Source organism: Anastrepha ludens, chromosome 3 (genome assembly GCF_028408465.1).
Source record: "Anastrepha ludens isolate Willacy chromosome 3, idAnaLude1.1, whole genome shotgun sequence".
In the NCBI taxonomy this organism is placed as follows: domain Eukaryota; kingdom Metazoa; phylum Arthropoda; class Insecta; order Diptera; family Tephritidae; genus Anastrepha; species Anastrepha ludens.
In genome coordinates, this window is record NC_071499.1 from 132,479,471 (window position 1) to 132,507,080 (window position 27,610).

General features: G+C 40.2%; 4 protein-coding genes across 5 annotated transcripts in view; 2 read left to right on the forward strand and 2 right to left on the reverse strand.

Moving 5' to 3' along the window:
- LOC128859322 (nuclear RNA export factor 1) lies at positions 1–26,994 on the forward strand. Its single transcript, XM_054096270.1, has 11 exons — positions 1–260; positions 349–536; positions 593–691; positions 22,750–23,271; positions 23,350–23,459; positions 25,364–25,400; positions 25,472–25,704; positions 25,770–25,941; positions 26,010–26,294; positions 26,358–26,479; positions 26,545–26,994. The coding sequence occupies exons 1-11, from the start codon at positions 185–187 to the stop codon at positions 26,642–26,644; spliced, it is 1,944 nt and encodes a 647-aa protein (XP_053952245.1). The 5' UTR covers positions 1–184; the 3' UTR covers positions 26,645–26,994.
- Positions 12,655–15,832, forward strand: LOC128859324 (putative sodium-dependent multivitamin transporter). Its single transcript, XM_054096271.1, has one exon. The coding sequence runs from the start codon at positions 13,197–13,199 to the stop codon at positions 15,123–15,125; it is 1,929 nt and encodes a 642-aa protein (XP_053952246.1). The 5' UTR covers positions 12,655–13,196; the 3' UTR covers positions 15,126–15,832.
- Positions 15,566–16,705, reverse strand: LOC128859327 (uncharacterized). The gene is made up of 2 exons (XM_054096277.1): positions 16,558–16,705; positions 15,566–16,490 (listed from the first exon to the last, which is right to left on the reverse strand). Exon 2 carries the CDS (start codon positions 16,440–16,442, stop codon positions 15,984–15,986), a length of 459 nt encoding a protein of 152 aa, XP_053952252.1. The 5' UTR covers positions 16,443–16,490; positions 16,558–16,705; the 3' UTR covers positions 15,566–15,983.
- The window catches only part of LOC128859329 (uncharacterized), a 29,800-nt gene continuing 19,211 nt past the window's right edge, over positions 17,022–27,610 (reverse strand). Inside the window, exons 1-2 of one of the 2 annotated variants that reach the window (XM_054096278.1) lie at positions 19,216–19,578; positions 17,022–17,440 (exon numbers count right to left, since the gene is read on the reverse strand). In XM_054096278.1, coding sequence (XP_053952253.1) covers positions 17,270–17,440; positions 19,216–19,284 — 240 coding nt within the window. In that variant the 5' untranslated portion in view covers positions 19,285–19,578 and the 3' untranslated portion in view covers positions 17,022–17,269. Of the gene's footprint in view, positions 17,441–19,215; positions 19,579–27,610 lie in introns of those variants that run through there. The other variant, XM_054096279.1, reaches the window with a different exon arrangement.

The window sequence follows — 27,610 nt, forward strand, 5'->3', positions numbered from 1 at the left end:
TGACAATGCCGTTGATTGTCAAACTATTTCATAAAGAAGAGGTTGGAAAAGAGAAAAACCTTCATTTTGCAATTTGTATAATAGTTACCTGCAAATTTTTACGCACTTTTGTGGCGCATATTTTCATAAGCTTGTGTAATTTGGAAGCAGTTTAAGATTTGAACAGGAAAAGAAGACAGAAAAAATGCCAAAACGTGGCGGACGTGCAAATACGAACGGGCCCAGTGGTTCTCGGTTCGTAGCATTGAATGATTTAGTTGGTAAGTGCTGACGCTATCCGCATGCGGCTACCATGCATATATACATAAAATTAATTTATTTTTATTCGCTTGTTTAACGCTTATATAGACCGGGATGAGCGTGACCGCGACCGTGAGCGCGATAACACTCGCAAGGAGCGCAACACACGACGTGTTAGCTTCAAACCATCGCTTCTCCAATCATCCGGTGGTATTAGAAGACGAATGGCGGAAATAGCCATACGCTCACATTTGGAGGATGATGATGACATGAATGATATGCCGGGTACTTCAAAGGTTTGCGATTCCAAAAATATTTATAAGTAAATTTTGTAATACAGTATTATTTTCAGCCTGACCATGCTCGGCGAAAAGGTTCACCCATACCAAGGAAAAGATTCGGAAATTTTATGCATTTATCGAAATCAGCATTTGGCTGGTACCAGATTACGGTAAGTTATAGTTTTGTTTTGGTTTTAACTCATAGAGTCCCATATTCTTCTACGCGTTTTTTATTAATATGAAAAAGTAATTAAAAATCCAAATAATGCCCGTTAAATGTATACATATTGTTTTAAATAGCCTTCAAATTTCTATTTCTACGGACTAATAACACTTATTGTGGTTAAGTTGAACAAATTTGAGAAAACACCTAGAGGAAATATATTGTGTCTTTAGATTAATATTTGAATCGCGCGAAACGATGCAGTTTTAACTCCTCACGATACACGACTTTAACCATCTATTCACGCACTCCCTTAAATCCACTGCACCTAACACCCCTCTCACTTTGTGCTAGCCCCATGAAAACAGCATGATTCGACTCTGGGACGCCGCGAAAGTTTTTTATTCATTTATTTATTACAGTCTTATAACACATTCAGGAAATTAAAATTATCATGCATTTGGTATAATTTGATACATTTTTACAATCTTAGCCCTTAGTAGTACTTATGCGAAAGAAGACGAAAGGCCCCAATACGTGGGCCTGAAAAGAATTAAATTTTCATTTCATTGTAGTTTACTTAACAAATATTGCAACTTTGTACGTCCCGGGTTTGTTGATCATATAAAATTATAAATCAAGTAAATATATTGAATTCATATCTAAATAAAACAGTTTAAATGTTTAGTTTAAGTTTTCATCCTTATAAACATTTTAGATTTTCACCTAATTTTCCGTCGTTGTTGTTGTTGTTGTAGCAGTATATTCGCCCTGTCAGTGTAGTGTAGTTACCGGTCGTCTTCGTCTAGCTCATCTAACGGTAGGTCCAGGAAACTAGCTGTTTCGGCGGGTTGGGTCCAGAGGGAGAGAGGTGTTAGATGAGTGGGTTTTATAGGGCATGTGAAAAGGTGGTTAGTGTCGTGCGGGGTGCCTTCACGTGCCGGACATATGTTTGGTATGTCGGGGTCGATTCTGGATAGGTAGGAGCTTAACCGAAGTTACGCGGGACTCTCGGGGAAGCTGGAGCTCTTCGTCTGCGATAGGTGGTGGTTGGACTCCGATAACGGCATTCGGGGGTCGGGAGCTTAAGAAGGTGGTAAGGGTCTCCCGATGAATGTCGTTTATGGCCTGTCTGTATACTCTCTGATCCTGGAGTGGTCTGTCAGTTTTTTCCTGGATCTCGTCCACGTAGTTAAGGAGATGTCTCCTGATGTGCCTGGGAGGTGGCTCAGGCACAAGCAGGTGTCAGCAGAAACTGCTTCCGAGCATTTTGTTGTGCTCCTTTACAGGGAGCATGTGAGCCTCGTCGTGCAGGTGTTGGATTGGGGACATCAGGAGACATCCTGTCGCGGTCCTAATAGCAGTATTTTGGCAGGTCTGGAGCTTCGTCCACTGCGTATCACTTGTTCCAGGCGACCAGACAGGCGCAGCATAGTTTAGAACCGGTCGGCCTATTGCCTTGAAAGTCGACAGCAACATTTCTTTGTCTTTGCCCCAAGTGCTGCCGGCAAGCGACTTGAGGACCTTGTTGCGATTCTGTACTCTCGTTGCAATAGCGGTTGTGTGCGCTGAGAAGGAGAGCAAGCTGTCAAAGGTGACTCCCAATATTCTTGGGTTATTTACCGTCGGTATCATCGACGTGCACCTGAAGTTGCAGCTTGACCTCCTTTGTCCAGGTGGTAAAAAGGGTCTCCGTAGATTTAGTGGGAGAAAGTTTTAAGTTTCTCGCTGTGAAGAAGCGAGAAAGGCGGGCGAGGTAGTCGTTTACTTTGGCGCATAGGCCACCAATGTCATAGCCCGACGCCATTATCGTGCAGTCGTCGGCGTATGAGACCAGTGAGACTCCCTCTGGTGGCTGGGGGAGTTTCGAAATATAGAGATTAAAAAGCAAGGGTGAAAGGACACCACCCTGCGGTACTCCTTGCATTATTTTGCTCTGTTTTGAAGTTTGGTCTCGAAATATCACCGACGAGTGACGACCACTCAGGTAGTTCGCGGTCCACCTCTTCAGCCCTAGCGGGAGTGTCGACTGTAAAATGTCATCTAGTAGCGTGGCTTGGCTGACTGTATCGAAAGCCTTTTGTAGGTCCAACCTTGGTGAGGAATTCTACTCCCAAAGGACCGAGCTTCTTCAGCATCAGCATGTTTAATCCGTCAGGGCCAATGGCTTTAGATGGTTTCATGTGTTTGATGGCCCCCTGAACCTCGTCGCTGGTGAAAGCAAGCGGTGCACTGTTGTATGGCAGTTTGTGCAACCGTCTGGTGGCACAACGTTTGGATCTGTCGACCGGAGGATGCAGTATAAATTGCCGACTAAAATAGCTCGCGCATCTCTTCGGATCCGACGAAGTACGACCGTTGAAGGTGATATCCACCTTGTCGTTGTGCTTCGGCGGGCTCGACAGGGACCTTACGGTGGACCAGAGCTTGCTCACACCAGAAGTGAAGTTACAGGACTTCAGATGCTCTACCCATTTGGTCCGCTTGTGTTGGGTAACCAGTTGCCGGATCTCCAAATTGAGGTCCTTTATACGAGGGTCCCCGGGATCGGCCTGGCGTAGGCGGTCACGCTCGTTCGCCAGAACGGCTGCTTCAGCTGGGAAATTGGGACGTAATTCCCGGATCCGTCCAGCAGGTATGAAGCGAGCCGCGGGGGCTGTGATCGCCTTGCGGAATGCGCGTTCGCCTGCGCGCACATCGGTGGGAGTGGGTAGGGCTGCGAAGATGTCCTCAGTAAATTCCGCGAATCTGGTCCAATCAGCTTTGTTAAAGTTGATGTATGACCGGTGATCCGCGGAAACAAAGTCGGCAGGTTTCTCGATCGAGATGATAATGGGCAAGTGGTCTGATGCAAGCGATAGCAAAGGTCGCCAGGTTATGCTATTTATCAGACCAGCGCTAGCAATTGTTATGTCAGGCGAGCTGCTACAGTTGCCCACTACCCTGGTGGGGGCGTCGTCGTTTACAGTGCTGAACGTCGAATCGTCTATCTGCTCTGCCAATAGCTGTTCCCTACGATCATTTGGCAGGCTTGAATGCCAAAGATCGTGATGCGCGTTAAAGTCACCTACTACCAATCCATTTTCTCCCCTGATGAGCGCACCAATATCAGGGAGATATCCTGCCGGGCAGCAGGTGAAAGGGGGTATGTAAATATTATATATTTCGAGCTCGGCATCGCCTGACCGGACAGCTATACCTTGACGTTCTAAGGTGCTGTCCCTACGGTCGATGCCTTCATCGATAAGACGATACTGCACTGAATGGTGGACTATGAACGCTAGGCCACCACCGTTATCTCGCTCGCGGTCCTTTCTGTACACATTGTAGCCGTCCCTGGTGGTCAGGGGCGAGCTAGCGTGCAGTTTTGTCTCCTGGACCGCAGCTATCTTAATTCCGAACCGGCTCATGAAGTCGACTATCTCGTCAATCTTGCTCGTAAGTCCGTTGCAGTTTAGTTGCAGAAGCTTGAAGCTTCGCGGGAGGGTTGTCGTAACTCGGGGGGGTGAGGGATGCGTGATGTTGTCTGCGTTGGTCCTGCTGTGCGTTCCGCAACAAAGGTTGTGGCCTGATGTTGGCTGGTAGCCGCGTCACTGGGGGCGGTTGCGAGTGCAGAGCTCTGCAGCAGGGGGCAACGTAGTCGCGTGTCAACTCACGGGTGGTGTGCAGGCCGGAGAACCTCCGAAAATGGCACCAGCCACTGCAAGAATTGCATTGGACAGTTGTCAAGTTCCGAGGAACTACGGTCTGACTCACGAAGCAGACTGTGCGGGGGACCAAGAGCTGCTGGTGTGTCCCCGCACTGGGGTAGGAGCAGGTGGGTTGTGGGTTTGAAAGGGAGTTGTGTTGCTCGTGGGGGCTCCTTACCGTTGAGGTGTTGTTTGTGGCGGCAGTGTGATGTTCCGGCACTGAGGGCAGTGTAGCCGTAGAGGCAGGGGCCGCTTGTGAGCGGGAGCAACACGTGACCACATACCTTATGGACCACTCCCTGTGTGTCTTAAGGCCTGAGCAGGTCTTTAGATGGCACCACCCGTTGCACTGGTTACACCTAACCGAGGTGGAGTTCGGGTGGAGCCGTTTGTGGCAAATGCAGCAGTAGAATACCTCTGGTCCGGGGTTGGGTTCGACGCCAGCCCGGAAGAGAAGTATTTGGAGCAAACTGGCTGCAATGAGTTACTCCTGTGACGTAAGATTGGGGGTAAAATACGGTACACTAGACAGGGCTAATATACTGGGGCGGCAGCCCTTGGTCGGGAAAAACCCGAGTCATTCCGGTAACGTAGAACCGGGTGCCATGGGAATGAATTTTCCGTCGTCTTATGGACCGGTATTACAAAAAAAGCTCTCGGCCGTTAAGGGTTAATATAATATATAATATCTATTATATATAAACTGTAGATGGATGGCATTAATAAAAACCAAGAGAAGTAGAGATTCTGTGCACGTTAATAGGGCGCAAATACCAAGAGTAGATAATTCAACTAAGTTAAGTTTTCAAGGCTATGAACCAAAAGAAAGAGAAAATAGAAAGGGGGTGTCTTATGCTAACGATATAAAAGTTGTATCTTCTATTATTGTTAGGCCAAAAAATAAACGAACGGTTGTAAAGATTAGGCGTGATCTAAAAGTGTCTGATGACATAAGGCTCAACATTAATAAAAAGCATGTGACCTTTCTAACTCTACTTGACCATTCAAAGGCTTTTGAATCCGTAGATCATAAGCTCTTAATTTTGAAGCTTAAAAACTTATTTAGCTTTTCAACGTCGGCCTTGACTCTTATAGAAACGTATCTTAGTGACCGATTACAAGCCGTATGTAGTGATAATACCATGTCAAACTTTCTCCCTGTAACCAGAGGTGTACCTCAAGGCTCTATCCTTGGCCCTCTTTTATTTGTCTTGTACATTAACGATTTGTTCGGTGTGATTAAATATAGTGATGTCCATGTATATGCTGATGACGTTCAATTATATGTTAGTTGTCCCATTAGCTGTATTGATATTTGCATAAGTAATATGAATTCTGACTTGAGCCTCACAAGCAAGTGGGCTTCTGAAAATGGGTTAATTCTTAATCCTGGTAAGTTCCAATGCATCGTTATTTACAAAAAATATATCAAGCTCGATGGCTATACACAAGTCAAACTAAATGGCGATGTGATTAAATATGTGGACAATGTTAAAAATCTAGGGGTTACAATTAATAGAACTTTGACATGGAGCAACCACATCTTTACTGTCATAGGCAAAGTTTATGGTATGCTCCGAAATTTATGGACAACTCAATATTTTACACCAGTAAATACTCGACTGCTACTAGCTAAAACGTATTTGTTACCAACGTTACTGTATGGTTGTGAGTTATATACTCCTTGTGATAGTGTGTGTCGTAGTAAGCTTAATGTTTTGTATAACAACATTGCAAGATACGTGTACTGTAAAAAACGTTATGACCATATTTCAGTATTTGCGAAAAAAATTGCTTCCGTATCCTTTTACGACTTGCTTAGGTTTAAATGTTTAGTTTTACTCCACAAGATCATAAACACTCCGGAACCCAGATACCTCAAAGATCGTCTTATGCCTTCAAAGTCCTGCCGTTCGTTAAACTTAGTCCCGATGAAATACAGTTGTTTGGTGACTGAACGTCAATACTTTGTGTTCTCTGTCCGTCTTTGGAATACCTTGCCTTACAAAATTAAACGTATAAAAGAAAGCTCGTGTTTCAAAAATAAATTGCTTCGCTATCTTGCCGAAAATTGCTGAATGTACTTTAAATCTCTTCCTATTAATCCCTACTCCTACTACTACTATTTTTACCTTACTTTCCTTTTAATACTTTCTCCAACTTATACTTCTTTACTACTATCTGTAATTTTTAATTTTAATTTTGATTTTACTGTTAATCCTTTTATGTAAACTATTCTTAAGGTCAATCATTGTAAAAATAACCTATGGTTGTATGTTTTGACTTTAATAATAAATAAATAAAATTTAGGGCTGAATCTAGACACTGGAATTGGGAGTGTCTGGTCTGCATTAAAAAATTTAAGCTTGAAAATCAAAGGATAGGATGTTAGCAACTAAAATCAAATGGGAGGCAACACATGTTCAGTTCCAGAGCCGCATTGGAAAGGATTGGTATCTTTTTTATATAGCAAAATTTAGTGCATTTTACTTTATACTTTATATTTATTTTGCAGGCCGTTGTCGCTTCTTATAACTGCTGACAGTTCATTGCACATTTTTAAACCTTTATAGTACAAATCTTGATTTAGTATTTCCGTTCGGCAAAATGGAAGATTAAAATTATCCCTAACTCTTATTCTGTAAGTGCGAGTATCACGAGTATACCTAAAGCTACACCACGGATGGCCATAATTTTCGGTGGTCTGACGATTCTTTAATAATGGCGCAAAGTGCACATTTATCTCGCCAGCTTTTCTCGCCTTTTCACTGCGAGGAATTTCCAGCTTTCCTCAACTAAATCCACGTTAATACCGATCGCAGCACTCGGGTCGCTTGGCACTAGTAATTCGCAGTGAACAAAGCTTCAGAAGAGAATTGAGAAGGTGTCCGCCATAACAGAGTGTTATTCCGCAGAATCAGCTCATGATCTGACGTCACTTGGGATGTGTTTCCAAACATCTGAGCTTGTGTTGGAGATATGCGAAAAAAAATCAAAACAATGTCACTTTGTTGCCATCTGAACAACGACTGATTGGACGAGTATGTGAATACAGTGCACTCGCGATAACTCGAACTAATTAAAACAGGCGCTGTTCGATTTATCGAATTTGTTCGACTTATCAATTGAGTGTGCTATGTTAAAAAAACAGTCATCGATATCGATTTTTTTCAATTAAATTTATTTATTTATTTACATATGGATATGAACATGAATATGTTTAAAATAATTAATTCGTTTCAATATTTTTCATCAAATATTTGGCAGTCTTTGTGTCAGTTACACAAAAAAGTCAGCTTTAACAGAAAAGTTAGGCCGAAAAGAAAGCTGTAATGTGTGTTTGTCTTTTTTTGCCTGCAGCAATGTTGAATATGGCTTTTTCACGCAGCAATTGAAGAGTGTTAACCTTTGCGGGGCTTACTTGTTCAGTTGTGGCCCACTGAATTACCTTATTGATAGAGCTAACTGCCTCCTCAGATGATATCCGCTCACATGTCTCAGTTGTGTTGTTAAACTCAGACTCAGAATCACTAGTTTCAATTATTTCTTCTGTGTCGGTAAATTCGGCACCATCATTCCATTTGTTAACATCATGAAGCGTAAATTCGACCTGTAAATTATGTTTTTCATAAAGAAGTCAAAGTTTTAAAACATGTATTCCAGTCAGAATACCTGTGGGGCTAAATTGTTAAGCTTATTAAGAATAGAGTCTGTTACTATCTGGTTTTCTTCCAACAATTGTTTTTTTAAAACGCTCAATGGAATATTATCTTCATCAGAGTCGCCTAAGTTATCAAAACTCAAAATGTTTTTCCAACATTTGGATACAGTTTCCTTTTCTAACCGACTCCAAGCTGCATCTAATAAAGTTACTGAATCTCTTAAATTAATTTTTTTCATAGATTCGGTTATATCGCAATTATTGTTGAAAATGGAAGCCAGTGGAAAATTTCTGTAGTATAGCTTCGTTATACGAATTACATTTTGGTCCATTGGCTGGATCAATGGTGTCACATTCGGCGGCATAAACATAGTTCAAATTAAACCATCCTCGGACTTTAATTCGATTTCGTTGGGATGTGATGGGGCATTATCAATTAGAAGAAGAGCCTTCTCAGGTAGTCCTTCCTCTTTCAAATATTTTCTTACCTAAATATTAGAGTCATTTAACTTGGTTAAAAAATTGTTTTAATGAATCTGGATTTTACCTGCGGCACGAACGAATTATGAAACCAGTCTTTGAAAATCGCCGAAGTCATCCAGGCTGATTTGGAATTTTTGTACTCTACCGGACAGTTAAAATTTTTGAAAACACGAGGATTTCTTGCTTTGCCAATAACGAGAAGTTTAAGCTTATGGTTGCCGGTAGCGTTAGTGCATGCCATAAATGTAAAACGCTGCTTTTCAGACTTTCTTCCCGGTGCTTGTTTTTCCGACAACGAAACATAAGTTTTCTCAGGAAGAAGTTTCCAGTACAATCCGGACTCGTCGGCGTTATAGATTTGGTCGGCACATATCTCCATTTCCTTTATTTTTTCTTGTAAAGCCATTTTGAAAGGGTCTACCAGCTCTGGCTGTGATGACAGTTTTTCTCCAGAAATTTTTAACAAGCGTACTCCATAACGTTTCTTAAAGTTTTGAAGCCACCCGTCACTGGCAAAAAATGTAGAATTTTCCGCACACAACTGGGTATGAAAAGCTTTCGCTTTTTCTTTCAAGATGAGTCCACTTATTGGGTAATTCTTTTTTCTTTGGGACAGAAACCATTTGAATAAAGCGGCTTCCATTTTAGGAAACTCAGAAGCTTTTAAAGTTCTCCTCTTCCCAGGACCCAAAAACGTGTTGTTTACTGCTTTTAAAATCGCCTTATCTTTCTTTTTTATAAGACTTACGGTGGACTTGGCTACCCCATATTCCTTCGCTAGAGAAGTAACACTACGTCCACGTTTAATTTTGTTAAGGACTTCAGCCCTCTCTTTTAATGTTAAACACTTCAACCTTTTACGATCCATTACTCACGTGCACTGTTACACTACAAATGACAAATTTAAAGCAATTTGGTCAATGCAAGATGTTGTTCCCCTAAAACTAACGGGATATTAACGTCGAAATATTCATATGGACAATACCCTAGTATACATATAATTTATATACATATACTATTACATATGTATGTATGTACAAAATGTACATGTTTGAAAAGAATGTGTGTACAAATAAATTTGTTGTTTTGTTCGAGTTATAGCGCTTTAATATTGTTCGAGTTACAAAGAAGTCAATAGGGAAAAAAATGTGTTCGAGTTAGCACGTCGTTCGACTTAGCGGCTATTCGAGTTACCGCGAGTGCACTGTATATAAGGAATGATCGTACAGAATGCGACTATAACGTGGTAGGCGAAGTTCCCCTCACAATGTTTTTTTTCACCTTAGTTAAAGGGCAAACCTTGTAAATCTATCTTCCTTAGCCATCAGCAGGGTCACGGCATGCCTCCCGATATCTCCTCTGCAACACCTTCGGAATGTAGTTTTTATGCGCCCGGCCAAGGAGCACAGTAAAATGCTCAGCAAGCAATTTCTGCTAAAGTGTTACCGCAGGAATCACCCCCGCAGACACCTGGTAGAACCTGAGCCTGAGGTGAGTCAGTCTCTTCGATTACACCGACGTAATCCAGAACCAAACCCGACTACAACTACTGGATGGGACAGTATCATCGGCAGACTCTTGCCACCTTCCTAAACACTCGACCCCCGAATGTCGTTATTGGAATCCAACCATAACCTATTGCAGCCGAAAAGCTTCCGCTTCACCCACTCACATGCCCTCTCAAACCCTTTCACCTAACACCACTTCCTCCAGACCGAACCTATCGAAACAGCACGTTTCATGGGCCTGCCGCTAGATGAGATAGATGATCATAAACTGTGACTACAGCGCACTGGCAGGGCCTAGTGAATTACCGTAAAACCAACAATAACCAGGGGGATACTCTTGATGTTTCTAATTATCATCGGTTTCCACGAAGAACAAAATACAGAAATTCCATTATAAATGCTTTTTAAGGGGTTATACGCAGTTATGAAGCAAATAAAAGACGGGTTGTCAAGGATTTATCCTGAAGAAACTTCAGAATATTTTAATTTGAAAATTTTTGGCGGTTATAAAAGCATCCTTCAAGAACGTAACAAAATTTTTTATTTATGAAAATGTTGATTATAGAGTGCGCTGCAGGCGATTTCTGGAACCTCCTTTAAAAAAAGACGATTTACGGTGTACATCGTAACTCAGGATTGGATTATCTGAAATCAAAAAACCAAACCAATTTTGTTAATATATTCGATTATCTAGTAATTAATCGTTCGGCTAATCAAAATAGTGAATTTTCACAAAATGGCAGCTTTTAAAAGAAATGATTTCGATTTTTACGTTAAAATTTGGCCGTAAATTGATTATAAAATGGAAAATAAGTATCAGATTTACAAAAGGAACGATTAATTACTAGAAAATGTATCTTTAAAGATTGAGTTAAAACGGTTGACCGATCAAACAAGCCGTTTTCGAGATATCGTGTACACCGACTTGAAAAATGCCGTTTTGAAAAAAACACATTTAAAGTTTCAATACCTACCTTAAAACGTGCCGAGGCATCTCTACATATTTAGGTATAACTCCGAAAGTATTGCTCAGATCTACTTCAAATTTAGCGCGTATACTTTTGAATATATGTACATTACAAAAATGCAATAAAAAAAATCGATTTTTTTGAAAGTCATAACTGCGTATAACCCCTTAAGGGGTAACACCACTCTACACGCGTAAAATAAACACGATTTTTAAAGAATTTTTTTGTATAGAAAGAAAGGGAAAACAATCACTCTGATTTGGGAAGTTATTACTTATATACTAAAATACAAAACTACAAAGTTTGATCGAAAAATTTTACAAAATGGCGGCATTGGAGACATTTTTGTAATGTGGTTTCTCTTGAAGGAGCTCCGCGGCACGCAGCACAGAGGGTGCAAATTTTAATCTGGAACAAGGAAATTTTTTTTTTCTTAATCTAGATAAGAATAGCTAGAGAAACACGTAGGGGATTTAAAAAATATTTATTTTTGTGGAGTTAGCAAGCATTTGAAGGAAAAAACTCTATTTTGGACTAAAAAAACGGTACTTAAATAATTATGACAATCGTTTAAATTAATCTATCGAAAATCCCCTACGCTCTTTTCTTAAGAAGGTTATTATACAGACGTAGTGAAAAACCTGATTAAAAATATTTAAAATTGTTTGAGTTATGCTGCGTGCCAATTTCAGAAAACGTGTTTTGAGAAAAACGCGTTTAAAGTTTGGAAATTTGGAGAAATCGTTAGGTAGCAGTCACTAACGCTTGGTTACAAGCTTAAAATATTTATGAAATAAACTTCGGTAACGTATACAACTTTTTGTTCTGTATTTTAAAAGGTTCAAAGAATTTTTTAAGCTTATAAAAAAAAAATCAATTTTTTGAAATTTGTACAGTGGTGTTACCCCTTAAGAGTTAAAACTATTACCCAAAAACCTTGTAAATTTTCTGCAAAAATGATGAAACTTTAGTGTTTGACCGAATGCTCTGGCTGGGTATGTTTTTTGCCACCGAAGCGAGATCCTACCCTTTTTCGATATTGCAATTGTAGAGCTATAATTATACGTTCTGAACCATGGCTTTGACCTTATAGCCTTAACATCTTTATTGCCCGTGTGTTCAACGACTCCAGTCACATCCATAACACAGCTCTGAAAACAAATACCATATCATATTTCTGACCTTCAATAAGAGAACGGCGCAAAAAGCCGGAAAGCTTTAGCGAAAGCTAAATATGCAAACATCGTTGAAAAGATCCAAAAAATCCACAAATACCAGCAACCGAACAAATTTGGGCGATTATAAGAATAACAACACCAAGCGGCAAAGCAATTAAAAGGTGTTTATACAAAGCTGATATCCAAGATATAGCTACGCGGGCTAACATAGAACGTAGTATTTGCATTTGCGATGTGCCTTCATGTGCACACCCGCGCCGTCCTCACATCCTATAGTTATTGCATATTTCTGGAAATGTAGCTGCTGCTGCCGGCGCGATACTAGTCGTAAAATCGCTTGGACGACGGCGTCAATTGATAAATTCTCTGCACGTACAGTGTTTGCCTATAAAATCCCGCGCAATAACCGCCTTGGCGAGCGGTGTGGAATCGTCGGTATCGAGTACGCAGTCCATACTTTGCACCTATAAACGCGCCGGCAAATGGGTAGGTGGGTTGCTGGGTGGTTGTTCTGTTGACACCATAACACTCATGCCAGCTGCCTACTCAGCATCGCCACGGAAGTTTATAAAAGTTCGCTCCTGCCAAAAATAGCGTTGATTCGGCAGCGCGAAGGTGTTTTTCGCACACAAAACGTTTTCCCAAACTCTTGCAAGACGCTAATAATTAGGCAAATTTCTAGCCTGCATAATCACTAACATTCGACAGTTTTAACTAAAACCGTGCAGATAGTACTTGAAGTAGTGCCATTATAGTTAACGAGCGTAGATAAAATATCGACAAACGGTTGGCCAATAAAGATTATCTTTATGAGGTGAAAATCTCCGTTTAGCAGGTACCCACTTAATGGACGCATAATTATAAATCAGTCGCTCGCGTGTTATACACCAGAGAAAACAGCATTAGGAGTGCCTCTACTGTAGTGGGTCGCGGAGTGGAAGAATAATTAAATGTGACCAGTCATAACTTTAATTAAAGTTACTCGCAGATCATTTCATCGCTTTCAACTACCTACATCGAATGAAATGGCTTCGTTCGGTGCCCTCGACTACGGAATCGTTGCGATTGTGCTAATTGCTTCAGCAGCTATTGGGCTGTACTACCGGTTGACGGGCGGCAAGCAGCAGACCACCAAGGAATACCTGCTCGCTGACCGTCAGATGTCAATTCTGCCCGTCGCCTTTAGTCTTATGACTAGCTTCATGTCTGCCGTCACTCTGCTAGGTGTTTCAATGGAAAATTATCAGTACGGCACCATGTTTGTGCTGATTAACATTTCGTACGTCTTGTCCACGCCAGCAGCCGCCTATCTCATATTGCCCGTTTTCTATCGACTGAAAACTGCTTCTGTCTACGAATACCTGGAATTGCGATTTGGATACGCCACACGACTCTGCGCCTCACTCGCTTTCACCACCCAGATGACGCTCTACATGGGAATTGTGCTGTATGCGCCAGCGCTGGCCCTTGAGGCCGTAACTGGTCTAAATCAAACTTTCTCGATAGTTGTCGTAGGTGTTGTGTGTACCTTTTATGCCACTTTGGGCGGCATGAAGGCAGTGCTTATCACGGACATTTTTCAGTCATTGTTAATGTTTGTATCCGTGTTCAGTGTCATCATTTGCGCCACCATCAAAGCAGGTAGTTGGGGCGAGATATGGCGCGTCGCTGGGGAAGGTGGCCGCATTCAGTTTCTGGACTTCCGTGTAGATCCAACCGTACGTCACACTTGGTGGACGCAAATTTTTGGCGGCATAGGCACATATCTATCTTTGTATGGTGTCAACCAGACGCAGGTCCAACGGATGTTATCTGTTCGTAATCTGAAATCATCGCAAGCCGCGCTGTGGTGGAATTTGCCAATTTTAATACTTTTAAGTTTTAGTACCTGCTTCTCTGGCCTGTGTATATATTACTATTACAAGGATTGTGATCCGTTATTGGAAGGACGCATTTCATCACGTGATCAATTGATGCCACTTTTTGTCGTAGATACAATGGGAAGCCTACCTGGTCTGTCGGGTCTCTTCGTGGCGGGCATATTTTCTGCAAGTCTGTCGACAATTTCATCAGCTATCTCTTCGCTGGCTGCCGTCACCGTCGAAGATTACATGAAGCCGTTACTGCTCTGGAAAACCAAAAAGCCACTAAGCGACTCAAGGAGCACGTGGTTTTCGAAAGTCTTCAATCTGATTTATGGTGCTGCATGCATCGGCTTGGCATTCGTCGCCGGCTCACTAACCGGCGTTCTCCAGGCGGCGCTTTCCATCTTCGGCATTGTTGGCGGACCACTATTGGGTCTCTTTACGCTCGGCATGTACTTCCCTTTCGCAAACCAAAAGGGTGCAATAACAGGACTAGTCACTAGTTTGGCATTTAGTTTTTGGATAGGCTTTCGCAAGCCAAGGCCGGTACCGGCGACCTTAGAATTGTCTACTGAAGGCTGTCCCGCAACACAGCCAACATCACATATCAGAGATATCTTCACAACTATGGCATCGGTGACAGCGACGGAAACAGAGGAGCCGCATTATTTCTATCTGTATCGTATCTCGTATATGTGGTATTCAGTTATTGGCTTTCTCGTCACGTTGTTTGTGGGCTTGGTATGTTCCTGGCTGTACGCCAAGCTAGGCTGGGACTCAAATGCTCACATCTACACTGACAGCGCGTGCACGACAATTAAATATGATCTGTTTGTTCCACCTATAGCCAAGCGGTTGCGCAATCGACAAGTACCGACTGTGGTGGTGACAGGCACAAGCTCCGAGATCGGTGGCAGTTCAGCGACTCCGAGCACCATGGAGGACGATGCGCCACTGCCGAAAAGTGCCACAGGCGCAACAGAGCTTAGATTGCAAGAACTCGAATGCAATCCAAAGAATGAAAATGTGACAAATGCTGATGTTATTATACAGAACGGCAGTGCACAAAATGTGGTCACTACAGCCTAAATACAATTGAATTTATTCGTATGTGATTTTTCTTTTAATTCGAATTTAAACGGAAAGCAAATGTAAATTTACCATTGAATTTAATTGATTTTAATAAATCGCTCTGGTACTTAGTTATAGTAAATTTCGTTTCCTTTTTGTATGTGTATGAGTGTTTGGTTTTAAGTATAAAGAAAATTATCCAAAAAAGCGGGTTAAGTTGAATAATTCTTCGACGAAATGGAGTTAGGAGCTGATGTGTCATCATTCTGAAAACATTGCAGTAAAGTTAAGATACATTGCAAAATCAACAGAAATTTGGAATTGTTTTATGGCGTGACCGTGTCGTAATCTCACCGTTTCTGTCTTATCTTATCTAAACATTATCTAATTACTCTCAAGCACCGTCGAAATCAAATTTATAGAGAATTTCCTTTTACCTTTTATCTGTTTTATACAAACTCAAGTCGAGACTTTTATTTTAACAGAGATTAGAACCAGTATTAATATGAGATAAATGTAGCTTAACAAATATTTGTAGAGAGACAAATTCGAGATACGTAAATGAGTTGGTAATTAATAATTGCACCGTTCGCCTTCGCCCAACTGTCGGAACGCCAAAGTACCCAGCCGTGCTAACGTAATTCCAAAGAAGTCGCGGGATCAAGAGCGCTGTTATTGTACAATTAAAGTTATAATGAAATAATAAAAGCAAAAAAAAAAAAAAACGAATTATCAAATATAAATATTTCATTCCCAACGCAAATTCCTTGCCGCCTTATCAGCGCCACTAGCGATTGCACCAATACAGTCATTCCCTCTTCAACTACAATAAAACGAAAGCAACACGAGAATATTTATCTAAATGCGTTAATCCACTTAATTCCGACGCGCATCGATTCCACGTCGATTACTGGTCTGCATCTCGTAGGTATTTCGCTGCTTATCCAACTGCCAATGGGCCAACAGTTGATCAAGCTCTGTGTAGGTTAGCGTCTTGTTTTGTCGTCGACGTTGCTCATCGTTTGCTGTCGCGCCCGTGCGCTTGTGCGCCAACTTCGACGCTTCGATGGCATTAGACTCGGCACTCTCGTGATTGTTGGATGGCGCGGCGGCATCGATGAATTTGGTGACCTCTGCCAGTCCGGGTTCACGTAACTCGTTGTGATGTGCGATGCGCATGATGTAGTTTGGCGTTGGGATGGGCGCAGCCGGCGTCTCCTCAACGTACTCGTAGTCAGCTCCCATCAGCTGGGCGAAGTGTGGCAGCACGAAACCTTGTGCAAAACTGCTGGTTCCCACAATGGCGGCCATTATCAAGAGCACAAGTTGTGCCATTTGTCACGAGTTCAAAACCACCACAACCACCAAAATAGCAATAACAACCTAATAGATTACAGAAAAAAATATATAATTTGAACCAAAAACGCGACACTGTTGTAAAACAACTCACTCGTTCAATCAAGTTGTTGACGTGCAAACTTCAATTCGATTCAAATTTGAATTTGTGCTTTAATTTGATTTAATTTAATTAAATTAAAAATTTGAATATCATGAGAACTGTTCGCGTTGAATACTGAGAGGGATGTTGTTGCCGCGACGGGTATTTAAACTAAACTGATTGACGATTATACGAGCACTTTTCAATGCTGCGCCAATCGGTTGATTAGAACTGGATGAACAGCGGCGGCGACGAGTGTGTCAGGGGTGGGGCGGTACGGACAGCGGCGCAAATTGATCTTGTCTGCTGCGCCAGCTCAATAAGAATGAAATTTGTTTTCTTTTGCTCGCGCAACAGATTCTACATTGCATTTAACTCTGCTTTGTTGCTACTAAATGCGTTTCAGAGTTTGGCGGCAAAAGCCGTCGAATTTTCTGGGTAAGTTCATTAAAAATGGCATAAACACCTAAAGTGGGTACTTACAAAAAAAATATTTATTAACACAAATTTCAAAAAATCGATATACAATATTTTCGGTTTAGTGTGTAAATATATTTTTATAAATCTATACATGTGTACTGTTGACTCGGTTCTTTCATGGCATTCAACTGTCTGCTTATTTTAACTTAAATGTGTATGAATTAATGCTAAATGCTTCCATTGCATTTCCTGCAGTCCCATTGACTGTGCATCGACGCTATCAGTCAGTTACTCAGTTCATCATTCATTCGCTCGAGGCCGCCACCTTCTCTGTGACTGTTGTTGTTTTTATGATAGTTGTTATCGTCTCGGAATTCGCACCATCTGTGTCAATCGGCACAACTGTTGTGCTCGTAAACACTCCAGCCGAATTATTGTCGGTTGTTGGCTGTGCGACAATTGTCGATGTTGTGCTCTGCAATTGATGAAATTAAGAAAATAAATTTCTTTTGTTAGTGAGTTGAAAGCTTGGTTTCATAACTATCCGCTTAAATTAGTAGTTATTGAACAAATTCTAAAAATGCGTAAGTGCTATTTTTTGTCATGGTCATGAAAAGTGTACTTCTATGCGCTGCTGGTGATAGAACAGCGCGTTGAGTTATCTATTTTTCGCTATCTGACGTTGTTTGTCTTGTGATAACCACAAAAAAGGCGATGGCTGACAAACTCAGCTGAGAGTCTTGAGAACGGTATGGGTGGGGCGGAGAAAGCACTACACTTGCACTTTTAACGTGAATAAATTTATTCTACTTACATATGTATATATTATTCTTCTACGTTATCTTTTTTTATTTTCCTTATACGTTTTTTTTACTATACTATTGAACGTAGCAATATACTTTCATATTTATTAATTTATTTTTATTCCTTATACCGCATTTACTGAGGAGATGATTTTCTTTATTTAACCCCTGCGTCTGGGTGGGTAAGTCCTTTCTACATGGTCGGGTGCTACCTTGTACGTTGGATTTTGCAAGCTGATTAGGAAGTGAATACAGTTTTCTTTTAAATCTTGAAATTTTTTGCATTATTTTCGCTCTAACTCTATTATTATAATAATTATTTTATTTATTACTATTATATTTTATTAGTTGTTTAAACTTTTTTTATAATTTATTTATTTATAATTTTTGAATTTCATTTATTTTATTTATTTTATTTATTATTATTTCCTTATATTTATTATTATTATTTGGTTTAAGCCAAGACTTCCCAAAATCGCTAAACCTGCTTCTATTTGTAGAATTCAACTCTGCCGTTTTGTGCAACCTCCTAACGGCAGATGGTTTCGTATGAAAAGCTATTTCATGGCATAAAATAAGGCTTAGTGGTTTTCTTTGCCTTCCCAAGGGCAGCTACTTTTAGACACTTCCCATCAGTTTGATGTTAGCCTGTACGCCTGCCAGCAGGTACCTGCGTTTCCTTACTGAATTAGCGTCGGATAATAAAGATGGATGGCGGCAACTAATTACCCACTTTGGGTACTAAATAGAACAGTTTATTTTCAATTAAATTTGCCTCGATATACAGACTGCTAACTATGCTAATTACTTCAGCAGGTACAGTGCCCGCGAAAAGCAGTGCGTCACCCAGTAATCACAAAGATCAAATTAATAGAAATTTACAAAACCATTGCGTTCTACTCTTACTTTAATTATCGAACGAAAATGGAATGTGGCAATATACCGTTGATATCCGTCTAAATTCCTTAGAGTTGATTATTCTACCTTTGAATTGAATGAAAACAATGCAAGAGTCTGTTCAGCAGCGCCAGAGTTATTGCTTCCAACTCCCCACCCACTTCCCACTTGCTGCCGTGTGATTAAGCGCTTCTGACTCATGTTGAGAATATTTCTGTATGACTAAGACATCATCAATATTTTTTTATGTACTTTAGATTACAACAAACTTTAAAGTAACAAAATTTTGGATAGCAATTGAAGAATTTTATATAATTTTGTGCTAATTGAATTCTCTGTACTTTTTTTTACTGCTTTTGTTTCACGGTAAAAATTCTCAACATGTTTTGTTTAATACATTTTTTCAGTATTTTTTTTTATATTCTGTAGTTTTTATATTTCGCAGTTTATTCCTTATCTTCTCTCTGCTTTTCTAGTTTATCTTGCGTTTCACACACACATACACTTTCTTATATTTACTTTTGTAAAAAGTCTACACTTCATTTCGTACCGCATTATTTGCCTCCGAAGGACTCCACGAGGTCTTTGAGTCTGGATCCTTTGAACAGCAGCTACCCATTTCGCAAAATGCTTTTGTTTTTATACTGTTTTATTATAAACTAAATACTCGTATACACTTTTTGACGGTCTTTGAGTAACTGAAATATATTTTTCATCAACGTCGCCAGCTCACGGTTGCACAGCGTATGTCAATTTCACTTTTGTTCGCCTCACTTTTTCGAGTTTATTGTTAAATACACTCTATGACGACATTCGACGACCGGCGACTGGCGGCATAGGTGTCGTTAGGGGCAGTGCTGCACTCCTTCGTACTTCAGTTGTTGTTTCTTTCTGTGATGGTTTTATCGCAAAATAAATGAGTTTCACACGAGGCAGCAACAATGCATGCTCCCGCAAATCTTTACACATTCATTAAATACTCAGTCACACATAGCCACATACTATAGGTTGTTTGTGCTTGTGAGCAAAACGCATTTCATACGGCACAGTACACATGCCAAGGCATGTATGTTTGTAAAATAAATCACAAAAAACCATAATTTGCAACAGAGATATTAAAAAGTAACGAAGTTGTTTAAATGAGCGTCTAAAATGACCGATTCTCCACTCTACAGCACGGCCGCCAACTACTACTCGCTCACCCGCATGAGAAGCTCTCCTTCTGTGAACGCTTACTCCAGAGCATCGCATTAGTGTAACGCCGCTGCCGCAAAGGTGGGCGGTGAAATATGAGTGGTGAGTGGTGGGTGGTGGGTCGTTAGGCGGATCTCCGCATACACACAAGCTTTTATACTGTTCTAAAAGCCGAGTGTATTCCTGGTGTCTTATCAGCGGCCACTCTCAACTATGCAAGCAGCCGTGCGGTCGTGGCATTCTTTACTGTGTGCTATGCGACTGTGTGAGTCTACAAACAGTCATTGGTGCTTTGCATTTTTTATTTTGGTCTACTTACGGCTATTGTTTTAAAATATCTTTTTTTTTGTCTTCTCTAGTTGGCTTTGGTTGGACTTTTGGGGAGTGGAATTGGCACAAGGTAGCTGTGCTGATAGTAGCCTGTCTAGTATTTTAACTCTAATCAAGCTAGCAGCAGTTCGAAATGTGTTTGTTTTTTAGTTTTTTGTCATTATTTTTTTATTGTTTTGAGCTCGCTTTTATTTGCGTTCAATTTTCCATATCTTCTTAAATACTTGCATTTATCATATGTATCACTTATCGATCCTTATCTCTAGGCTTGGCGTATTATATGCGCGTGCAGATGTGTGTTTTTAGAGTGTAAATATTTACGAGCAAGCTGTAATCAATTAGAAATAGATGTGCTTATCATTTTCAAGTACTTCCAATTTCTAAGAACCTCGCTTTCGCCCATTTAATCACTTCAGTGACTCACTTCTAAGTTATGTAAATCGCTCTATTCTCAGGCATAGTAACAAAAATACATGTCGATACAAGGAATGAAGTGTTTGCTTCCTGAAAGCACGTCATAACTCAAAAAATCATAAATTCGAGAAAAACGGATTCAAAGTTTTAAATTGGCTAAGCCTTCTTAGGTAGGTGAAATGGTTGAAGTTCCAGTCTGGCACTCCTCAAGTAGCACTGAAGCGTCTTTTTAATTGAAAGTAAGGACACATTTCCATCTAATGAGACACCTACTGTTAATAGATATCGCCATACATTTTTCACACAGCATAAAAGAAGAGCTTGTGATTTCTATAAATATATTTGTATTGTCGGTATTGAACAATTTGAAATTTCACACGTTCGATATTTTGCGTTTATTCTGTTATTGACGATGGTTAAACCCTGGCCTTCTATTCACTGTACCTTGGCACTTTGCGTTGCTGTCGCAAAAGCTGAGTCAAAGCTGCCAGGAAATAGATCGTGTTCAACTACTCCTCCTTAAGACCATCTGCAATAACTCTTTCTGCTTCCGCTTTGAATTTTATTGCGATTATTTGCTCAATTAAACTCAAAAAGTGCAGCGAAATGGAAAATATTGAACAAATTAGACTTAAAAAAAAAAGGAAAATTTTGATATTTCACACTATTTAGTTCACGGCAGCAATTATTACCTAAATACGATAAAAATTAATGAAATTCCTGTTTTTCTCGTTTTGTTTTTATTTTCATTTCTCGGTTAAAAGCAGCAAAACTAATAGAATCAGCTATTTCTTACCTTCCAGGAATATTTACCGGGCTTCTAAGTACTTGAAGATAACAAATTTGTTTTGCTTTTTGATTCTCATGATCAGCTGGGTTGTAGCGGAAATAAATTTATGCACCATATGGGATGAGTGAGATACACTTGTGTCAAAGGTTAAAATAAAGATATCCACTCAAATTAATTTTTTTATATAGTAAAAAAAGTTGTTTAAAAATAATTGGATGAAGAATTGTGTGCCACCTTGTATGTTTTCTTTGTAATATTATTATTAGTATTATAACTACGTATAAAGTTTCCAGTTTGCCAATAATATCAATACATCCAATTAAAAAAAAAAAAAAAAAGATTTCCTTGAAATCCCCAATTTATTTTGTGAAGCCTAGAATAACCCTCATTTAGTAATGCACGACCTAATTCCGTACATTCGTACATTCTTCGCTTATACTAAGTATTCTAGTTTTTCGACTTAAACTAAACTATTAAATAGTAATTATCACAAGTAAAAATCCTCGTTCTACTATTCCTCCCCTTAGTTATGTTGCTGCTTAAATATCGTAGCCGACATGTCACTGAAGCGGTCTTCTTCAAAGCTGCCCTGCGGAAATTCTATGTCCACGAAATCCTCCGCAGAATTGCGTGCAGTGGTGCTGCCGCTTGGCTCCGTCATAACGATCGTCGAGAGTGTGCCCTGCAATTTGCAGTTTGTATTGAACTGTAATTTCCCTTCACTATTTTTGTTTTTGTCTGTTACTCACGTGCTCTTGCTGCTTGAGTTGTCCTCTGCTGTTGTATATATTCCAGTAACTGCCCGAAACACCTTCATCGTTCACTTCGTCACTGTCGCGCGCACAGCAGCCGCAACAGATAATTCGCCGCATTTTCGCCCTTTTGATTTGCTTTTTGTACTTTTATTCCCGATTAGATTTCTTTGTTTGTCGCTTGCAAAACTTTTTCACACCCGGCTGTTGCATTACAAAATTTTCATTTCTTGAGTTCTCCTGCAATTGGCGTAAATGTCTACTGCATGCCGATTTTTGTACGAATGTTAAGCAACAAAGTCGCCAAGTTTCTGTGCGCGCTCGTCATATCGGTTGGCCGCGCTTGTCTTATCAGCACACTCAAGCCAGAAACATATTAAAATATAAGCAACAATAAAGATTAGGAGTAATTATATTTTTTCATATCGGATCGATTGACGAGTGTTTTCAATGTCTGAGGAAAACAGCTGGTTTTCGCTTGTTGCACGTCGCATTTAGTTGGTGCACTTTGTACTGGTCGACACTGACAGACGCCAAGAAGTCTATAACTACCAATTGATTCGTGCCAAATTTGTTAAATAAAGTCGGATTTCTTTACTTTCAGATAAACAATGGTCAGCGCTACCCGAAGGAGGTACTCGTCAATGTGCTACAACAAGCCATCTTACCCGAGCACCTCGTACCGCTTTACTGGCGTTCTGAAAAGAGTTTTATTTCATTTTATGTCGATAATCACAGGATCGCGGAGCGATTGGACGGCCTCGAACGCGCAGTTCAGATGCCAGACGGCTTTCGGCCGTATGTGTCGGTGCGTGCCGCCTGTCCGCCGACGCCGATCAATGATCAACTGAAAGCACGCATGGAAGTAGTCATGGCAAAGCGTTATAATGCCCAGACCAAGGCCCTGGACATGTCCAGTTTCCATACAGATCCTGATTTCAGAGGCATGTTTTGCGGCATCTTCCGCTCGCCGGTCATGGCTGTTGCCATTGGTATAATGGAAAAGAATATACCAGATTTGGTTGCGTTAAATTTGAATAACAACAACATTTCGTCCATGGAAGCATTTAAGAACGCGCACGTACGGCTCCGCAATTTGCGTATCCTGTACTTGGCCGACAATAGGGTGAGCACTCAGCGAGAAAATATTTTATATTTAATTAATAAATTTTTGTTTAATCAAAACGTCCGCTTTACTCTGCAGATTCCCACCGCAACACATTTAATTGCGCTACGCCATGTACCATTCGTAGAACTGGTATTGAAAAATAATGGACTCTGCAGTCGCTACAAAGATCATGCACAATACGTCAGGTATCAAATATTGAATTTCTAAGTTGGGCAACTGCTCGCACTGACCAGCTGAAACTGGGTGCAACGCATGAAATTGATTTAAAACTTAAATGGATGGAAGAGTGTTGCGGCTTTATGGGGGAGCGCACGCGGAATTGACCGCCACGCTTCTCGGGCTGCTGTGACACGTTTTAGAGATGGATTTTTTAATGTTGGTAACGAGCTATCGCGCTGATGACGCAAGTGTTCCACGTCTATACGACTTTGGTCATTACGGGACGTCCCAAGAACATGCGCTTGTTGGCGAGCAAAGCCTGCCTCCAGCGAATTCCAACAGATATTTACAGATATACAAATAATATTACTTAAATTTCAAATATGTTTTCATGTTTTGTGCTTTGCAAAAGTGTTGATTTTGAAAGGAAACATTGTAAAGCGTAGGTGAAGTTTTCGATGAAGCAAAATCTGTTGCGCATTTCATGTTTGAACTCAAAAATTGAAACTGGTAATTGAAAGAAATTTGAGAAATGCAAAGCTCTGATTTCGCAAAACTTCACCAGTGCTCCGATTACTTTGTGCTTGAGTAAAAGGCAAAAATGGGAAGCAACCTCGTGCGTTTGCGATTTGTTAATCTGTTGAGAAAACAAACTCAAAGGATTGTGCTTGGCTTTAGGAAGCGGATATAATGTGAAGCAAAAATGTCAGTCAAGCGTTCCTCAAAATAAGCTAAACTTGTAGCTTAATCCAGCTAAGCGATGTTCGGCATAAAGAAACCGATATGGGCAATAAAAGAAAGAAAAAAGTGAAAAACAGAAAAGAACAAAAAAATAAAAAATGAAGCAAATAGACTTAGCAACAATAAATGTCTTCCAAAAATCTCTCACAGCAAGGCATCTTAGCAGAACTGAATTTGCCTGATTTTTGTGGACATTCTTCATCTAACGTTACTTAACTCCAAAGTAGTTGGAGTATTCAAGCAAACTAAATAATAATATTGAACAAACTGAAGTTAATAACACGGATGGCAAAATGGTCAGAGTGCGCTTATAGCTTGCCTCGCTTTGACGAACGATTACTAGCCTTCGCCGCATTGCATTTTCACAACAATTGCGCATTTGTATGTGTGCTGGTCGCCGACTGTTTGATAAGAGCGTGTGCGCATTGCTGGCGGGCTATTGCTAAGTTCAGAGGTCACCGAAGCGCGTGTGTTTTTAAGCGCCAACGGCAGCCAATTAACTTTTATAATTCGACGATAAATCGCCATGAATGGGTGTGACTTTGGTGTCCCATTGCTGGGTGTGAGCCTGTGATAACACCAAATGAAGCCAAATTCGTGAAACTGATTTAATAAAAACACATAACTAAATACAAAAAACATTTTAATCAAAAGAAGAGGAGCAAATAGTTGCTCACGGATACATAACTTACCAAAAGAAACGTCTACGAAACTCGGCAAAAGTTATAGTTAGAACTGAATAGTGGCGAATGGCCAAGAAACATTTATTGGTGCTCAGTTTTTCGAAAAAAAATAAAAAAATAATTAAAAAATATAGAACAAAAACAAGAGCTTCCAAAGAAGAATATTAGTCCATAGTTTCTGAGCACCGCATAGCACTTTTTTTGCAAACAACTGGGTCGATGGAAATTTGTTTCGACATATGGCAATGCTTGTTGATGTATTTGCTTCTACCCACTAATGTTAATAACTCACTGCTTCAGCGACACAATGCGTTTGTTCTGTGTCCATGAAATCCTTTAGGTTTGGTTTCCACAATTTGGAAAGAAAAAATTAAGAGTGAATATTGAAAAGAGAGTACATTCGACTACGGCTCCTCCTTTTTGCCTTTTGCTCCATTTTTATTGTATTAATTAGAATCTTAAATGTAATAATCCAGTCAGTGCATCCGTCATATATTCATTCACAGGGAGATCCAGCGTAAATTCCCAAAATTGAGGAAATTAGTAAGTAGACTTCACTGCCAACTTTCTATTCGTGCATTCGCAAAAGTTATTTACTTACACTGTTCGCCTAGGACGGGCAAGACTTGACGCCGATGATCCAGTTTGATGTGGGAGAAGAGGCTGCTGTCATGCCGGTTGCCAAAGCTTCTTTTCTATGTGACCCGAATGGTACAGAAATTATACGACAATTCCTGGAGCAGTACTTCCTGATATTCGATTCGGACAATCGCCAGCCATTACTTGATGCTTACCATGACCAAGCGATGCTCTCGCTACTGGTGCCGCCAGCCAGTCAAGTCGGCCGGTAAGTGGCAGCAGCAGCATTTCGCTGTACAAAGACATATTTTTATACCCTGTTCATGTGCATAGGCTTGAAAAATATTGGCGCTACAATCGCAGTTTACTGCGCCAAAACACCGATGATAACACCAGGTTGCGTTTACTTCGATTCGGCCGCCTCGCTGTCGTGTCGATGCTCGCCGAGTTGCCGAAAACCAAGCATTACCCACGCTCTTTCACCGTCGACTTAACTTTGTTCACGGTATGAACACCTCCATTTCCATTTCTCTGCGCATATATATTTACGCTTTTTGTGGTGATTGATTTCAGCCGAAAATGATTGTTTTCACTGTGGCCGGTTTGTTCAAGGACATTGATGGGGATTCTGAAGACTTGCGTTATTTCCAACGACAGTACATAATTGTGCCTGCTGGCAGCGGGTTTTGCATTCGAAACGAGATGGTGCTGATCACAGTAGCAACACAATCCCAAGTACGATTCTTCAAGAAATCAATCGAGCCTACTGCCACTGCACAAGTAAATAATGAAGCAGCCATACAAAGTTCGGGGCTGTCTAGTGGCCTACAAAGCAGATTGCAAATCAATCAGCCTAGCGTGAGTTAAACGCAACACTTTTCGTGAAAATATAATCTACTCCAGATATCATTTCAATTTCAGACTTCAGCTGTCGCTGCTGCCACACTACAATCGACACAGGTAGGCGTTGATGAGGCAACGAAAATTCAGATGGTGCAAACGCTGAGCGCACAAAGCAACATGAACATTGAGTGGAGCAAAAAGTGAGCAGATATTTGAAATACTATAGTACTTGTAAATGTGTATAACTAAATTCTGTTTACTGCAGATGTCTGGAGGAGACCAATTGGGACTACAATCATGCTGCTTTTGTGTTTGATAAACTCCACAAAGAAAATAAAATACCACCTGAGGCCTTTGTTAAATAGGCGACAGGTTAGCAATTAATGCTGTGTTTTAGTTAAATGTCTACGCCCATGGCTTTCTCGTGAATGTTTAATAAGTTAAGTTAATATCTTAACCCGAGTGAAGGAAATATTGTTTGATGAATGTATTGAAGCAATTCCTAATTATGATTTTGTAGCAATAAAATTAAATGTTTTTATAGAAATAATAAGATAAAAATAGCTAAACCGATAATGCTTCGCTTGAAATTTTTCTTACATAGTTTTGTAGGAATTAATGTAAATAGTTTTCATTTATATGTTTATATTCAATGAAATCCTTGAGACAGGCTCCAAAATATATCAATGAAATATACGCATCTAAAGGATTCAAATTCTTGTGTTTTCAATTTTTATATTACGATTGCTGTCCTAAACATTTGGGAACTATGGGTGCATCACACCAAAGTCGACTACACATAGCACTCTCAGGGGGCTTACTTACTGAGAGAAACGATCCAGATTTATATCCAGCTCAGAACTGTTATTCAATTCACATTGTCTATGTTTTTGGGGAAATATTAAATGCTATGAAAAGACCGGCTTTTCAGCTCCAAATTCATTCGCTTGATTCTTCAAATTAGATGTGCCAAAAAAGTTCGATATACTCGTATTCGATTTACAAGAAACCCCTATTGTAAGTATGGAGTAAGTCTCTAAATACATTTCCCAAAACGTGAATTAGAAGTACAGTCTACGTTTTGGCACCATTTCGGAGCAATAACGAAGATCCTCAAAATATGGAACGCTAAAGATTCTTTAAAAATTAGTGTGTAACTTGTAAAGATAATGAGAAAACTTAAAAATAGCTTCATATAAGGCAGACGCCTCAGGTTCGTAAAAACAGTCCCTACTTAGGAGATTTGTCGGATGATTTTTCTTGGCGCAAACACTCATTGTCTAAGAGGTAAAAACAGAGTTTGTTTTTTTTTCTTTCATTCCTTGTTTGGT